The sequence below is a fragment of the Temnothorax curvispinosus genome, unplaced genomic scaffold, assembly GCF_003070985.1.
Source record: "Temnothorax curvispinosus isolate PA1 unplaced genomic scaffold, ASM307098v1 QBEX01013732.1, whole genome shotgun sequence".
In the NCBI taxonomy this organism is placed as follows: Eukaryota; Metazoa; Arthropoda; class Insecta; order Hymenoptera; family Formicidae; genus Temnothorax; species Temnothorax curvispinosus.
In genome coordinates, this window is record NW_020223512.1 from 271,543 (window position 1) to 289,278 (window position 17,736).

General features: G+C 37.7%; 1 protein-coding gene across 1 annotated transcript in view; it reads left to right on the plus strand.

The window, feature by feature from the left end:
* Positions 1-85: 85 nt before the first annotated feature.
* LOC112463895 (homeobox protein TGIF2LX-like) overlaps positions 86-17,736 on the plus strand; it is a 38,489-nt gene continuing 20,838 nt past the window's right edge. The window contains exons 1-2 of the mRNA XM_025030577.1: positions 86-329; positions 697-784. Of these exons, the coding sequence (XP_024886345.1) occupies positions 766-784 (19 nt within the window). The 5' untranslated portion in view covers positions 86-329; positions 697-765. The remainder of the gene's footprint in view (positions 330-696; positions 785-17,736) is intronic.

Here is a 17,736-nt window from a genome sequence, read left to right on the forward strand (position 1 = left end):
CGCGAGTTCGACCATTTATAAAAGTGTATCGATGACTCTACAGGTGGCGCCACACGCGATAGCTACGAGCTTTGACAGCTGCGTGAGTTTTGACATTCTTTCAACTATATACGCCGAGCCGCCGTCAGCGCTAAGCGTCGCCGCGTTTCGAGGTTTCGATGCACGCACACGCTCGTCGCTGTGTTGCCTGTGTTTAGCTGTCAACCGACCTGTCAGTGGCAATAGCGGTAGCATCGTACACCAACGAAGAGACGAGGCATGAGCAATTGGCACTGCAGCATCGGGACGAAATCGAGAGAAGAAGCGTGAACACGATATCTCACGTTCCGGTAAGTGTTGGCTCGTAATTTCTTTATTTAGTTGTACGCCACGCGACGACGCGGCGGCGGCGTCTTTACCGCGAAGCAAAAGCCGCGAGCGCGGGAGAAGCGCGCGCATCACGCCGTGTACACCAAGCCGCGACTTCACGTAAGATGGATCTCGCGAGAGACGTTTCGGCGACACGTGCGTTTCGGCGTTTCGCGTTTAACGCGGTGCCTCCTGAAGGTGGAAGCGTGCGCTCGTCGTCCGTGATATTTCGACGTTAATTCGTGCCGTCGACGACGACAGCGGCGGCGGCGACGACGTTTGCGGCATCCCTCGCGACCGCGTCCCGACATTCGTTAACTTTTGACCGCATTATTTTCTATTTGACAGCTTTTCACTCCGTCGAGCGATCGTAAAACGACCAACCGTAGGACTTTGATCCAGCCCGCCAGCCTCAGGATGAAACATCATCGTGTTGGTGAGTACGATTTTTCCTTCGCTCGGCAGACGCCGTTTTACAAACGTGATCCTGTGTGATAAAAGCATGTTGCCGCTGGCAACCCGCGCGCCGAAAAAATCAGCCAGCCATCTTTTGCCGTTGGATACCGCCACCGCGCGCCGTGCCGCGACGCCGCGTGGGTGACATTACGTTCGCACGTGGTTTCGTATACACGGTTACGTTCGCACGAATTTATACACAATTTCCCAGATCGATGCTACAAATCAAGCTCAGTAAAGCCTTTTCCTTCCTGTCAGAGTTGCTGCCTAATGATTCCGATAATATGCTTCTCTCTTTTGTCGATTTTCTAACAAAAAATAGAAAAGCGTTCTCTTCGAGCTTTCCGCATAGCAACAACATTGAAGTCGTATTCCTCCGGTCATTCAATCTTTCACCACCTATACGAGCATGTAAATTGGAAATTTTCTTGACCACGCGAATGAACCACGGCGAATTACCAACCTTTGTAAACCTAGCATCCCCATCACTAAAAAAAATTCGAGTTTATGGCATAATTAAGTGCTAATTTTATGCTAATTGATTGCTCTAGTCCCGAATTTTGTATCACGTTGCAGGAGATAAATAGCAAAAGTGGAGGTGCTGACTTCACGTTAAGCTAGTAAATAACACTAAAATTATATGCTTTTAAAATATGCAAATCTAGAATTTGGTGCTTGTTGTTTAAACTAAATGACGCTAGCACCGCCATATTCTTTATAGATTTTATTAAGTTAAACAACAAGTACCAAATTCTCAGATTTGTATATTTTGAAAGCATATAATTTTAGCAATATTTTAGTAACAAAGTCGACCCAGTAACTAATTGCTTTAATGTACTTTACTCTTGTGACTTACTTCTTATGCATTTTATTAAGTTAAACAATGAGCAACAAATTCCAGTTTTACATATTTTAAAAGCACATAATTGTAGTGTTATTTTAAAACCAAATTTGACCCAGCAACTAATTGCTTTAATGAACTTTATTCTTGTCGTGACCACACTCTTTAAAAATTTTCTTAAGCTAAAGAAGCACCAAATTCCGGATTTGCATATTTTAAAAGCACATAATTTTAGTGTTATTTTAAAACTGGTTCTACAATACGTCGCAAACAATGGCAACTGCTAATTGAAAAATGTTATTTTCACGTTGCACTTGTCAATTGCAGTTGTCAAAAGAGAGTTGTCAAACTTTTAACTTTTTTAGCGAGTAACTTTTGACAGTAACTGGCAATCGGCAATTAGAAATAACACTTTTCAACTAGCAGTTGCCATATCGTTTGCGACGTATTGTAGAACCGGCTTAAGACTAAATCCGACCTGGCAAACCAATTCATTTAAATTATACACTTTACTCCTGTTGTGATCACATTCTTCATGGATTTTCTTAGATTAAACGATGAGTACCAAATTCTGGATTGGGATATTTTGAAAGCACAAAATTCTGGTATATTAATTTTTTTCTTTACGGTTTCCTATACTTAGTTTTCAGGAGTGGAGATGCTAGTTTAACATGAAGTCAGCACTTCTACTCTTGCTATTTATTTCCAGCAAATTGATAAGAGCACAAAATTTGGAAAACAATAAATTAGCACAATTTCTAGAACAATAAATTAGCACAAAATTAGCACTTAATTATGCCATAGATCTAAACTTTTTTTTATTGGTGGAAGTACTAGGTTTACAAAAGTCATACTATTTTATGTTCATAATTATATTTCTCTACTTTAAAAACAAGTTGACTATGAATAGAAACAATGCTAACAATCTCTAATTATGAGGAAGCAATGTGCAAGTTTCTAACTTGTACACTTTTTTATTGTGATAAGTTTTACTATAGATAAGCTGTAACTAAAAATAGCAATGTGCATGTGCTATTTTTATTATATTAGCAATTTTTTTTCTAATTTTATTACATTCTTCAGTCTTTCCTATACTTATTTCATACATAATTCTTTAAGATTTACTTGATTAGTTATTGAGTTATACACTTCTCTTACTGAGTTATCGCGAATTGAATAAGAAATGAGCATTTTGACTTTAATTGCTCATAACTCCCTTAAAAATCATCGTATCGCAATTCAAAAACATTTTGAGTCGTAGAATCCAAATATGATCATAAAAATTACGTCTGTAGCGGGGAAACATGGAAAGTGAAGGAATTTTTAAATTTAAATTTCGTTTATTTTTAACAAACTTAAAGCTGCTTGAATTTTGCCTGTTTTTAAAGAAAAATTTAGTGTTCCTTTAATTTTTGTGAGAAGTGTATATAAGTAAAAAAAAATAATGAGGAAGCAATGCACATGTGCTATTTTTATTATACTAGTAATTTTTTCTAGTTTTATTATATTCTCTAGTCTTTTCTACCTCTAATTCATATAGAACTAGAAAATGCACATGTGTTCTTTTTATTATACTAGTAATTTTTTTCTAATTTTATTATATTCTCCAGTCTTTTCTACCTCTGATTCATATAGAATTTTTTAAGATTTGTTTGATTAATTCTTGAGATTCAGACGTTTGAAATTTCAGAGATTCTGTACATACATAGAAGCTTATAAAGCTGGATCTAATCAACCAAGTCTTGAAGAATTACATATGAAATAGGGATAGAAGAGACTGAAAAATATACTAGAATTAGAAAGGTTGCCAATAATTAATATTAAATTGTCAAAACACATCAATTTTTGAAAAGTCTCAATTGATTGAGGTGTACCTTTTAATAAGGGGTAAAAATATTATAATATTGGCTATTTTTCTAATTCTATTATATTCTTTAGTCTTGTCTATCTCTATTTTATATATAATTTTTAAGATTTAGTTGATTATATTAGTTCTTGAGTTATAGAAATTTTTGATAAAATCCGTACATACATACATACACGCACACGCGTATACAAGCACGCACGCATGCGTGCACGCACACGCATACGGACGTTTTTTTAAATGTAATTTTTCAACTTTTTTGCTTGAATGAACTTATATAGTTGAACCAAGAAAAAAAATGTTGAAATAAAATGTTGAAATTCTTATAAAAAGATTATATAGTAATCTTGCGTATATACGAAATAATCTACATCTTATAAGAATTTCAACTTTTTATTTTAACTTCTTTTTTCTTGGTTGAATTATATAATGACTTCATTCAAGTAAATTTTCTTCGTTTAACGCAATATAATCTTATTTCAAGATTCCCAACTTTTTGAACGTTGAAACTAAAGATATTTTGAAATCAAGAATATTTCTTTTTTTTTTACACGGTCAAATCTAGAATTACATCAAAGATATATAGAGATTTCTCGCGCCTTCGCGGATGATGTATTCACAGTAAAATCGGAAGCACGACAGGAGAGACAACTTAATTTGCGCGGAATTCAATTTTCAGAACGATAATATTATCACAGAGGAAGGGAGGGAAAGGCAGAAAGAGGGAGAGAAGGAGGACCATAACTCGGAGGAATCTAGTCCGAGTTATAGTCCAAGATTAGCGAGTCTGCAAAGTGGGGCGCACACGTTATCTAGCTCTGGTCATTGGCCAGTAGCGCGTACGCGCCGAGAGAGGAGGGTGGCGAGAGAATTGCGTAACGCGCGCAATAATAATCGCTATTGAAAGAGAGATAGGAGAAAAGACCGGCTCTCTCCGTCTGCATTCGTGCATCCACTCGTCGGTTCGTTGCGCTTGTTCGACGCACTGATCGCGCAATTGGCGCGCGCGGCCACGTGCCTCCACTCGCCACTCTCGCGCGCGCGCTACTCGCTTGTTCGCTACCACGTTTTGTGCGCCAGCACCTGCGTCAACCGCTTCTTGATTTGTAGACATCTCTTTTCCCATGGATTCGCGATTATCCCCAGTCGTGGTCAACCTTGAGATCGCGGCCGTCATATTCTTCGCTGGCGTCGTGCGACGAAACGCGACGCAATGAGGCGACGTGATAAGACGCACGGTCGGCTGTCAGACGCGCGGGATGCACGAAGTGGCGCTATCGGTGTTATGTAATGCTTTACGATGAGGTCGCAACTTCTTAGGAGCTCTTCGTTTCGTATCTCTCGTTCCCCTTCCCAAGAGAATAAGAGCCTACGCCGCGAACAGCGGCGCGATTAAGCGATCGCGAAGAAAGTACGACGAGAAAACACGTCACCTTGGCGTTTTTTACCCCAAGGGGGTTTTTTGCTCCCAAAAATTGTTTCTGAATTATAGGCATTTGAAAATTCTTCACAAGTAACCGTTCGTACTTTTTGGCCACAAATTGTCTTTACCGATCAAGCGCGACTTTTTCTAAAAACTTATTTTATTGGCTTTACAGATTTAAAAATCTATTTCTAGAGTTAGAGACAGAACACAATACAAAGGTACAGGCAATAAGAACAGGGAATAAACAAAAATTTGTTGATTACTACCTAAAAAATTTTGAATGCTATGATTGGTTGGTATGCACTAATGCACCTCATAGCGAACGATATATTTTTATATACTCTTCTGTACGGGCATCGTACGCACACACTCACTTTAATTGTTTTTTACATTAATCTTATATACAGGTATTGGGTATCTAAGCCTGATTCTGAGGACTGTCTTATTTTGTGACAACAAACTGCAGAATTTTTATATAAAGCAAATGTCACGAGTTGACAGCTCTAGGCGCCCTATTACTCAGAGTAGGTAAAGAAGATCTGAATTTCTGAGGTACATTAGTGCATCATACACTTTAATTCTGAAAAAGGATTTTTAAATGAGTATGTTAAAAAGTGACCGATTTTTACCCCCAAGTCGGCACGTAAAATTTGCATAATTTCTTAATAGTTTTTGGGCCGTAGAATAACGTGGATAATATCCGTTTACTGTCAAAATCAAAGTGTGGAGAAAATAGGTAAAATCCCAAAGTTAAAACATTTATGACCCCTATTTTTTTCTCCAAATACAGCATGACTCATCACAAAAATAAATACTAAATATGAAATACAGCATGACTCGTCACAAAAATGGTATTCACTGGATTTCGAAAAATTCACTAACATTATTTTTCTTGAATGGAGAAAGATTTACGAGGAATAAATATGCGGAGGAACAATTTCCACTCTTTTTGATAGTCGTCAAATTTGAAAAGTTTGTTTTCCCGTATGTTTTCGTTTTATGGTTGTTTGTTTATTGTCGAGGGAAAAGAATATTAGTCCCCGGTCAATTTTAGAACTGTTCTGAAACGATCTATAGTGATTTATTGAAATATCTTTTTATTTGGGAATGCCACGCGACAAACCTGACAAAATAGGGTCATTTTTCGCCTCGATAGCAAGAAATTCAATATGGCCGCGGTGACTACCCAGGAGCCTTAAAGACGTAGGGAAGAAGATATTTAGGTAAGGACATTAAAATGACTCATGTATGCTATTATACACACACCTGTATAATAGCTTTTAAGTGAGAAATGTTTAATCAATCGAATTGCTCTCAGTTCACGCGCTCAAACATAACACGTGGCATAGCATTACGGACGAATGCCTGACTGCAGGAATAAATTTGAAGATACGATCAAAGATACGAATTTTCTCAAATCCGTGCAAGTAGAATTTTTGCAATCTGCTTCACGTTAGTCCCGCTCTAATATATTAACATATTAGATCTTATCGTATCGATCGCTAGTGAGCAATTTCTTAATGAATGACAGCGAAACAGTCAACAGTGACAGCTCTTGTCATCGAATCGTTAGAAATCAACATCGCTTGTGCAATGACGCCCGAATCGAAAATAGATGGTCGATAGATATTACATAAAAAATAAATCAAGTTTGTTTTATTATAAGAGTTTTATTTACGACTTTTTAGCTACAGAGATGATACGCAGAATGTTAAATTGGCTATATTGCAAAAACAAGCATTGGTTTCATTTTAATTAAATCATTAAAACATTTCACGTAAGTATCCATTAACGATAATAAAAAAAAACAGTCGAATATTACCGATTGTTCCTTCAGCGTACATGACGTTACACGGTTAATTTGTCTAACGTAATTAATATTTATTTAACTAACACTTTGCGTACTCGCTGCTCCAGAACTATATTTAGACAGCGAGGTCTCGTTAAGGGACTTGATATACGATAACATGCCTCGTGCGGTTTTGCATCGTGGGTCGGCCGTAACCTTCGCCCGGGTTCTTTCGCGACTGCCCTCCTCCGACAAGACGCTTCTACTCCGATGTGCGTAGAATATATGAATGTGTGTCAGAAATATGTATATCTGGCAGGGAGCGACGCGCGACGGGGGAAACGATATCAACGTCGAGCAAGCGGCACGAAACGCCGCATTTACGTAACGAAAAACGTAACTTTCTTCTTTCGCGTCGCCTTCTTTTTCTCCTCGCATGTTATTTTCCCCCATTTATGCACCGGATATGTTAAAAAGGCGATCCACCCAAAGCGATCTATGGCCCGATGACCCTCGAAAGCTTACATTTCACATTTCGACTTCATAATGACTGTACGATCAATGGATACGTGTGTTTCGAGAAGACATCGCAGATAATAATTGATAGCTTCTTGATAGCGATTAGGATCCGGACGCCGTCGGCATTTCTAAAGCTATTGGCAGGCGAATGTAGCACATTATTAGCATTGTTAATGAAATGATTTTTAGTTTCTCAACACGTATTTATTTGCCTACTCATTATGATTTTAGACTAACTGAATTAAAGTACGTATTTTCCAGTTTATTTACGATCGGAAAAAAAGTCAAAATACAATGATATTCTCGAGAGTTATATACAATGAAAAAAGTAGCAGAGGTTTTCCAGTTCTCAAATTACACACTTGGATTTGCGGTGTATCTATAGGTCTGTGACTTTAGCAATTGCACCCCGAAATCCAAATTTGTTTGTCTACGATTTGTCTCGCAGAGCTATGGTATTTCACAGAACTATACATCACTTTGGGTGGTAGAAGAATTGAGTGAGAGGAAAATTAAAAGAAAATCTGGGAAATCTCTATTCAATCTTAATTCTATTGTGCGTCTTTAATGTGCGTTGAAGGCCGGCTGTGTCGGTCACTTTTATGAAAAGTTGGTAGTAACAAGCGAAGACCTCGGACAACCTCAGATATTAATTCATCAAGAGAGTACTGAATGATTCATCGGTTTGCGCGGACATTTTTAACGACTTACTATAATCGTAATCGCTTGTAACACATTACGGTGCATTAGTTTCGGTAAAATTGACGTTTCAATTGTTTTAAGTGCGGAATAATTAACGACACGCGACTGACTTTTCGTGAGACTTACTCGTGATGAAACGCACTTTCCCGAAGTGCGTGCGACCTCGGTCGCACGTAAAACCTCGCTTATCAGACGTAAGATTCTCGTAACTTTTGTTAACACAGCGATAAAATGAGCGCGGCGACCGACGGCTCCGCGATGACTATAAATCTTGCTAGATGCTTATCCATTAATCATTATCGTTGACGATCGGCGGTCCGGCATGTTATCCTCCCTCTCCTGTACATCGCCACTACTGTCCTCGCTACTTGTAGACGTTGGCTAGATAAGAGATAGCTCCGACTCTATCGGCTGTTATCATTTTTTCGTTTATCTAAATATAAATAGATTTATTAAAAGCTTGGAGGAAGAAATTGCATCGAGAATCGTCGAATTGTTATCATAGCTTTGTAATGTTAAGTGTCTTCGTAATTTCTATGAATTTCACATTTAATACCAGTTAAGAGTCTCCTTCTATCCGATAAGAAGTTCTCAACGCGTTTTAGATAAAGAAAATATTTTCGATTCTATTCGTATAATTTATTAACTTGCCTTTCTTCCGCATATATCATTCCGTATAATAATATCGGAAATATGATAAGTTATTTGGTTATCTTTTTATTGGAATAGGAAGTTGATGGAATGTTTGAAAAAGAATTTTTTTTTAGAACTTTTATTCGACTTTGAACTTTGTGTAAGAAATGTACGTATTGGCCTGTATATATAGATAGGTAAACGTTGTACACATCATAAACTCATATGTAAGTGACTTTAGACAGGTGCAAATATTTGAATTTATCCTAAATTAGGAGAAATGCGGTCTTTTACGAAACACCTATCTTTCCCTTAGACGAGTCATTTGAAAACTAAGCAATAGTGTAAGCAGTAACAAAGGGCTTTAGAGAAAAAAGGTCTCGTAGGTCTATGGGACAATTAGAGGTTTCACGAAACCTTGAATTCCGTTCCTGAATTCAGGAATTGTGTCCTTATTTTAAAACGTTAACGTTATAAAGTCGGCATTTATCCGAGCAATTATCGCATATGGTGCTCCGCTCCGGTACGGTTGAGACGTACCATGTGCATTACGCGCACATGGTTCTTCGCGGGTATTTCCTCATTTTCTGAACAGACTTTCGCGATCATCGTCGAAATACAATAAGGTGCTCCGTTCTATGGTACGCGCGTGTTTATTTCAAGACACCTCAACTCTCTCTCTCTCTCTCTTTCTCTTTCTCTCTCTCTCTCACTCTCTCAGTCTCATCTGCTATACACACCCGCTTTAATCATCCAGACACGTTTATATCTAACAATGGTCATACATTCAGAGATTCAAGCAAATCAGAAGCAGAAAAGTAAAGATAATTATCGAGAGATATTACGTATTCCGGTATTCCGGTTTTTTAATCGCATTTATATACGAGAATTCCAAGACGTGTGGAGTTACAGGTCTCGGCAACCGGTCTAAAACTGTTAAAATAGATTTCGCTTCCGCATAACCAGTCGATTAACAAGATTTTATCAACGATGCGCTTGCCTGTGCCTTCGCTGTCTCCCAACGTATCGAATCGATAAATGAATTAAATCCATGTAGAAAAAATATTATTTATTGTCAAAGCTGGATTGTAATAGCATAATAATATTTCTGTGTATTTAGTACACATATTTTCTACCTATTAAACTGCGCGCCAATTATTTGTCAGACTTGGCGTTTCTTCTAAATTGATTTGCATATCATGAATTAAATCCATTTCGAGTCGCGTTTATCCCCGAACGTTCCAGCTTTGGCGGATTGACGCGAGTCCGAATGTCTTAAAGGTCGCTGCTAAAATCGTTCTGCTCGCTGACCTACGTGGAATGTCCTGACGTGAAACGGAAGTCTCTCGAAGGCGTCGGTGGCCTCGTGCAGTGAGCACGACGCGGGATCTTTCCTCTTTTCTTCCATTGTGAAAAAAAAGAAAAAAAAGGATCGAAACGGAAGAAGTACGCCGTGAAATATCGGGACGCATGTCCCCTCGCCTTAGTATAACTGACACCTGACGTTTCCCGCGTCTTTAGCGTCGGAGACGCCGGCGACGACGACGACGACGACGACTGATGTCCTATTCGCTGAGCTAAACATAGGAACGATATTAAAAATACCGGCACTCAGTCGCGCGACGCGACACTAGGCGTCTTTCCGGCTTCGTCATGTGGAGCACTTATTACGAGACAGAACGCGTATTCTAGTCCGACACATCTCGCGCTTGCGCTTCGAGTTCTCCGCTTTTCTTTCTTCCCCTCTATTTCTCTTTCTACGTGTGTATATATGTGTGTGCGTGTATTTGTCCGTACGTCATTAAATTTAGATCCCGGAATTTATCAAGAGATATTCGCGATTCCTGGTTCTTTATTCTCCCTCTGTACACCGCTATCGCGTTCAATGCTATCACGCCACGATAAATTTTATTGAAAAAAAAGGTAAAAACAAGTATTTACTTTTTACTTACGCGTAATAAATAGTGCACAGGTATCCACGATATTTGATGAATCAATTAAGTAATATCGGGCTGCTCATTCATCGGGAAAAGAAGATACGTGTTTCCTGAGAAGCCGAGAAACACGTTGCTTACGTCCTTTGCTTACGAAAGTCTCTTATGAAGTCCATTCTCGGTGTCTCTTGACGCTAAGAGGGTCGCACGGGTTATCTAGTCGCTCGACGTTGTATATTTATTTTCGTTTCTTATCGTCCTACCTACGACATCTTCTTCGTCAAAGCTCTTAGATCTTTAACAAGAAGTGTGAATGTGCATCACCGAATCGAACCGAATCCTAGCGATAGTTGTGAAATATTTTGTCATTTATTAATCGATAATTAAATAGACTAGGTTTTTCAAAATACTTTTTAATGTAAAAGTACTTAATATACTCTTGTTATTATCAAAGTTTACTTAACTTTAGTTATGAATTTTTCAAAAAGCAGATTTATATAGAATTTGCGAACTTTTCTTAAATTTTCAAGTGTTTACCGAGACAGTGTAGGTCGTTTCCGCGCGAAATTACTTATCTTAACGTTATCTGCGTGAGCATCGTTGTAACGATGCCCTTATCTTGCTCCTACAATGCTAACTAGTGTACGCGATAAATTTCGGCGCCCGGAGATATAGGCGAAGCTTTCGCCTGGCGAAGCTTCTGCTATTTGTTCTACAGTTCGACAAGGAGTAAATTGCAAAATTTAATTGTCGACGGCGCGTAACATTGTTCGACCGATGACAATCGGCGCTTGCCAAGTAACGTTCTACGAAGGTGTGTTTGTCCGTACGACATTTATAAATAGAGCCGGGCGTCGAAAATCGGCTTCTGGCAGTTTGACAGATAGCGAGATCTTCTCGGGACGAGGCCCGAGGAGACAACCGCGAGATCTCCGTACGTTCTCGAAAATCCGGTACCGGGTCGGAAAAAGATGAAGCATGAATCCGTGAATCATTGCAGACTCGACCGTCTCTGCGGCGTCTCGTGCTCCCCGCCTTCTCCCCTTCAGTACGATTTATTTTTTAACTGGTTGGTTACTTTTACGAGCGTGCACACAACGGCTACCTGATAGTTTCCTTGACATGTTTCGGTCATTGGACTGGCACGAGAGATCTCTGTCATCGTCGCGTTAAGCGAATCGCGTGGCACTATTATGCTGACAAAAACTTACCGTTCATATTTTTCCGCCCAGATGCTGCGACTTCGACGTAATTATGTGCGCAACTTTCTATACTTATCTATCACTTATCTCTCAACAAGTTGAATTGAATTTAGGTGTGGCACCAGATTAATTCCGTAGCACAAAAAGTTCTGAGTTTCTCGATCGTTTGTGGTCCCGGTCATCAACGTGCACTTGTCGGGCTGTTTGTTGCGTGTCCGTTAACGAATATTATTTATATGTATAAAGTGTTTTATTCAGCAATTCCACTTAAATATTAGATTCCAAGACTGATAATAGACTTTATACTTTATAATTAGAATAGGAATTAAATAAAGACAGAGAAAAAGAAGATAGATTTACATGATAAAATTCATCAAAATCTTTGACAAAGCTTTGAGAGTGCAGTCTCTCCAGATTCTTGTTAAAATGATATTTTACGTGTAGGACGTCTACGACGACGTCTAGTTAGGATTAATATTCGTAGGATAGGATAGGCACGTCGCTATCAGGACGGCTGGTCGGGGTAGGGGGGGGAGGAACATTCGTAGACGCGCGATTCGTGATGGCGAAAATGCGAGTGTCCTTTTTGCGTTAGCGCCGACGAGCTAACGAGGAGCGCGAATCTTCTCGCCCGCTGTCCACGATTTGCACAAATCGTTAAAGTGGCCCGTGGATTTGCGCAAGGCGTTTAGAAGGCAGGCGCTAATAGCGACTCACGCGAGCGAGATATTTAGTGGTCTAGTTTATACCGCCGTATAAATATACGCCTGTACGCGCTTCGTTATACGTTCTCCCTGAGGTGATACGGTACGTTTCCTTCGTACAGTGGATATCGGGGAGATAAAATCGGCTTCCACACGCACAACGTGCACATCCCATTAATTTCTGTCTTACATAAAATAGCAATGTATACTTGAAGAGAGAGATGGTCTTTTTGAATGCCTACCTCAAATATCTCTTGAACAATACATTTTAAAGAAAAATCAAAGAGAGTGTGGAACGGGCTAACAATAAGTAAAGCTCGTGTTCCTCGTTCCTCGAGAGTTCTTTCATTCCTGATGACATCACGCATTTTGGTAGAAGATCTTTCCACCATTCAAATTTTTCCTTTACCAGGTCAAATCTTTTCTTTTTCAGGGCGTGCGTGTGTTTTCGCAGTTCGTAGATTTGTTAGGTCCAAAGGATCATGTAGTACCAGCCCCCAACCCCAACTCCTTTTCCCCAGGGATGGTATTGGTTGGAAACAGGCAGTTTTGTGAGAAAGGCGGTAAAGGCTCATTCTGTAGGATAGAAAAAACACTCTTGTGCGCTAACCATGAAACGAGAGAGAATGAAGGAGTCTTTTCTACCTCCCTTTTTTCTCAAAAAAGACAGTGCTCGGTTTAGTGCTGGACTACTAGATCATTGTTAGGGCTAATTTTCCTTTTTTGTACATAATTTTGACTTTATTTCAAAACTTATACATGAACTAAAGGTAAACAAAAAATTCTGCTTATTTTTCATTTTTTCGTGATTTTGGCACTTTTTAACAGGGTAACTGTAGGGTTGCTACCCTTAGGTTTAGCAATTTTTGTATATTTAAAAGCTATCTTTTTCTTTAAAATAAGACCTTAATGAAATCGATGTATTGATTTTTATGAAAGATATGATTTTTAAAAGTAGGTGGGACACATATGTGCCCCACTGGCTGTTAAAGGGTTAAAGTTAGATTTGCAGATTTGCTGCAAAATTGCCAGGAGCACCAGAATTCAGAATAATTGTTAGGTTTGGTGGGGTCTGCTTGCTTCAAACTGTGAGAAGTTCTACTGTGAAGTTTTGCTTGAAACATTGCACATAAACTGTGTATAAATTGTTTTAAAAAATAAATTTGTTAGTTATAATTGTTACCTAATTAATAATAAAATAAAACTGTGAATAAATTAATTTATAGAGATAATGAATAAGTGGAAAAGTATAGCAAAATTGCTATATCAAATTGCTCCTTAATAGATTTAAGGAGAAAAGAGAAGACAATCGCATATAGAAGAACGTTAAGCGTTAATGATATAAATACTATTCCGAGAACATTTACTTCGCAACATCAGTGCGCAAAAATTGCTGTAAAAACCGACCTAATTAAGAGTTGATTTTATCAACGTCGAATGGTAGTAGATTAATCAAATCTTCCGTTATCTTACACTATTGATTATAAACATTTTTCTGTCCACATCTTGTGCTGAAACTTTCAGAGACATAATAATGAAAATATTTAATTTATTTAAGAAATTGGACAGTTAAGGGCTGCGCACAATAAAAGGAAATAATAGGGAAATGTGCGCAGCCTCTTGATGCTATAATTATAGCATTGAATGCTATGATCGTAGCATTAAATGCTATGGACATAGTAATTTTACTATAAGACTATAGCATTTAAACTTGTGCGTCTTGATGGTCCGCAGCTAGTGCGACACCATAGTAATATTTACTATAAAATTTTCTCCGTGTATTACAGACAGCTTTAGGATCACCTTAAGAGCCAATCGCTGTTGACGGTGTAAAGACGTTGAAAGATGCTGAATATGATCCGAATAGGGACCGAAACTACGATTAAATTCAAACAAAAAGAAAGAATAAACGTCTTTGCACCGTCAACAGCGATTGGCTCTTAATTATCCCGTTTCCTTTCACGTGTTTATTTCATAATTTTTTTCCTTAAAAACTCTTTAGCTAAAAAGCAGGTAATATAAATAATAAATTATTAGAAAAGAATATTATTGTAGGATGAAGATTATAAATCTCTATATTTATCTGCTATTTGTAATCAATTTTATATAATTCAACGTTATATTGCAAGAGAGACGAAAAAACATAAATTTTTATATAGAATCTTGAATATTGAATAGCTCAAATCGACCCTCATATATCTTAATCTCGATTAAGGCTGAGCCCATATTTTTGCAGCTCACTCGTGTTTACACTACAAGATATAAAACGCGAGCAGCTTAGGAGACCTTGACAACATTAAAGCGCAATTGAAAAGTCAATCGCGATTTATTGTGATTTCGATGCGCGTATACGAGTTTCGCAAGCGCGCGATCATCCGGCGACGAAATCGTCGAAATGACAAGGAGAAATCACGTAATCGTCGCATAAGTCATCGGGGCAATGCGAGCGCGAGTCTAAAATGTCGCGATCAAGTTATCTGTTGGACGTCGGAGATAAGAGACGTATCGTTCGTTCAACCGGCACATTTATTTTGTAATATTAAGCATTTTTTACATTTCCGTCAGGTTCAATTACGATTCACTCGTGTACGTTTGTTCCTAGCGCTTGTCCTTGAAAATTACGCAGGAGTAACCAAAAGTTCCAGGAATTATTTTTCGAAAAATATTTGAAGAGTGTATAATACCCTACTGCAACTGGATAGAAAAAAACGTTTCGCTTTATTCCATTGTCAAGACACATGGTTGTTTATTGTGCCAAGTATTTGCACCGTGGAGATACTACCTGAGAAATCGTTTTCGCTCGAACCCTTTTTCTCTTCCGCTCCTTTTCTTCCGCTCCTTTTCTTCCCCTCTTTTTCTTCCCCTCTTTTTCTTCCCCTCCTTTTCTTCTTCTCCCTTTTTTACTTTAGACTACTACTCCATCATCGACGCTCTCTCGTTCCTTTTTAAGGTAGTTCGATGATGAACAACTTTTGCCAAAAGTGATAGGTTTTATTTTTTATATTGAAAGAAGGAACTTTCCTGAATCGTTTAAGCCCAGAAAAAAGATAATTTACCGTCCTGTTCTCAAGATATTTAATTTCAAAATTAAATGTCTTTTTACGTCGTTACGAAGCTTTGCGATGCGTTATCTTATTTTTTTATAATCATATAAATAAAAAAATCATAAACATTGTTTTGACTTCGGCCCTTCATCATCAAACTACCTTAACCAAGAACATTTGTTTCGTCGTGTCGCGGTACTTACCCTTTGTCAAACGTCAACCATCGATTCACGCAAATGTGAGATGTACTTGACGTATTTTTTCTTCCCGTCACATCGCGGCGAATGGCGAACCACGAATCGCGCATAGTCTAGCGCTAGCTTAACGACAGTGTCGTTGTGGTTGCGCAGGTATACTATGATGGAAAAAAGCTGCGCAACGACAGTATATCGATAACGATACTGTCGTTAGAGTTACAGAATAGGGCTACTGGACGAGACTTTTTTTCTTTTTACATTTATAATTTACATTTAAATTTTATACTTTTAAATTGTTATATATCTACAATTTTTAAGCATTTTGTAATTGATTTTTTTTATTTTGATCACTTTATTTTTAGAAAATACGTACTAAATACTTTCATCCTAACCAATATTAATAGAACGACAAGCTGATTGAGTTAAAAATATTGTAACACTTGAAGAATATTCTTATATAAAGAACTAAGAAAGTTTTAAAAAGCACGCGTTGTCATATGTACTTATCCCATAAAAACTATAATACTAACAGGAACTAAAGAAAACTTGGGCAAAACGTCAGATATAACACTTTTAATAATTCCACGGTATTTACAACAGCGCTCCTAGCCGTAGCTTTGTTAAACATAACGAGTGGCATATTCCCCACACTGGCATATTCCTAATAATTACATAATTAGCGCATAAAGCTGGATGCATAATACAAAGGTTTCCGGTAGGTTGAAAATCTATTATCTGTGTTATACCTTGTTCCTGTTTCCTGTACCCCCACTTGGATCTAAGAGAATCAGCAAAATTTTTGAGACTTAGATGAAGATGGCTCTGCGGCATAAAAAAACCTTTGGTCCTTTGCCGCTAAAAAGATCCTCAGTTGTCGCTCAGTAGTTGCAGAACAGTGCGAACGTAAAGATAGTATCGGGTTTCAGAGATTCAAGTGTGCTCGGTTGAAATTCAAAAGTAAGTGTCTCGTTTTTTGCTAATTTGGTATTAAATAAGTAGTATTGAATAAATATTAACGTTTTTGTGTTATAATCTTTCGATATTAACAATTATTTATTGGTTTATAAGTATGACTTTAATATTAATGCTTTATATAGAATGTGTATACACAGTGCTAGATAAGTCATGTTTAGTCATGGTAGTCATGTTTTTTTTATTGTTTCTAGTTTAATTTTTTAAGAAATCACGCGAATACATCTACTTTTACGAAAAAAGAGGCTTCGAAAATCGGCCTACTTGACCCCTGGAGATTTCGTTGATAACGATAAAAAATTACATCGCTCTATATTTTTCCTTAAGAATTGACATCTGCTTTTTCAGAATCCGCAAGAAAAATTGTTCTACCGGATAGTTTCAAAGTTGTAAATTTTCAAAAAAAAAAAAAAATGTGCAAAGTTTGCGTTTTTCCTCCTCAGCGAAAAATTTGTATATTACACTTTTAAAACGGCTTTTGTGGGAAACATACGAACCGCACAGAAATTTCGCTTTCACAGACGTATTCTTAACAGTCCCCCCTTCAGTTAAAAAAAATGCAAATATACGTAGTTTTGCGGAAACTACAACACTCGAAAGTTGGCCGTGTCTCACAGACCCAATGTGTATGAATAATGCCCGTTTTCACCATGTCGTTTAATTAATTGTCAATTCTAACAGCAGAATCTTCTCAATCTAAGGGCCAAAGCACATAACATGGCGTAGCGATCAATGACGGCCGTAATCTCCGATCGTGACAGATGAATACGCCAAAGCTTGTGCGTTACTTACGTCCACGACTACGACTGTCATATGTGCTTTGGTCCTGATGTTTAAGATTTGTAATATTTGCATAAAGGCTATAAATGCTTCTACAATGCCATCAATTGAAAATGAAATAGTTAAAGATTGTAATTTTGATTTTTTAATCAATAGTTGGATTGAATAAAGTTTTTGATTTATTATAGAATTATAAAATTCTATTATAGAGTTCTATTTATGGATTTTAACTTTTATCTATTCTATTTATATTTTATCAAATTCTGTTTGTTTTGTAAAATTTAGTTATATTCTATTTTTCTTTTTTAAAAACGCGTACTTATAA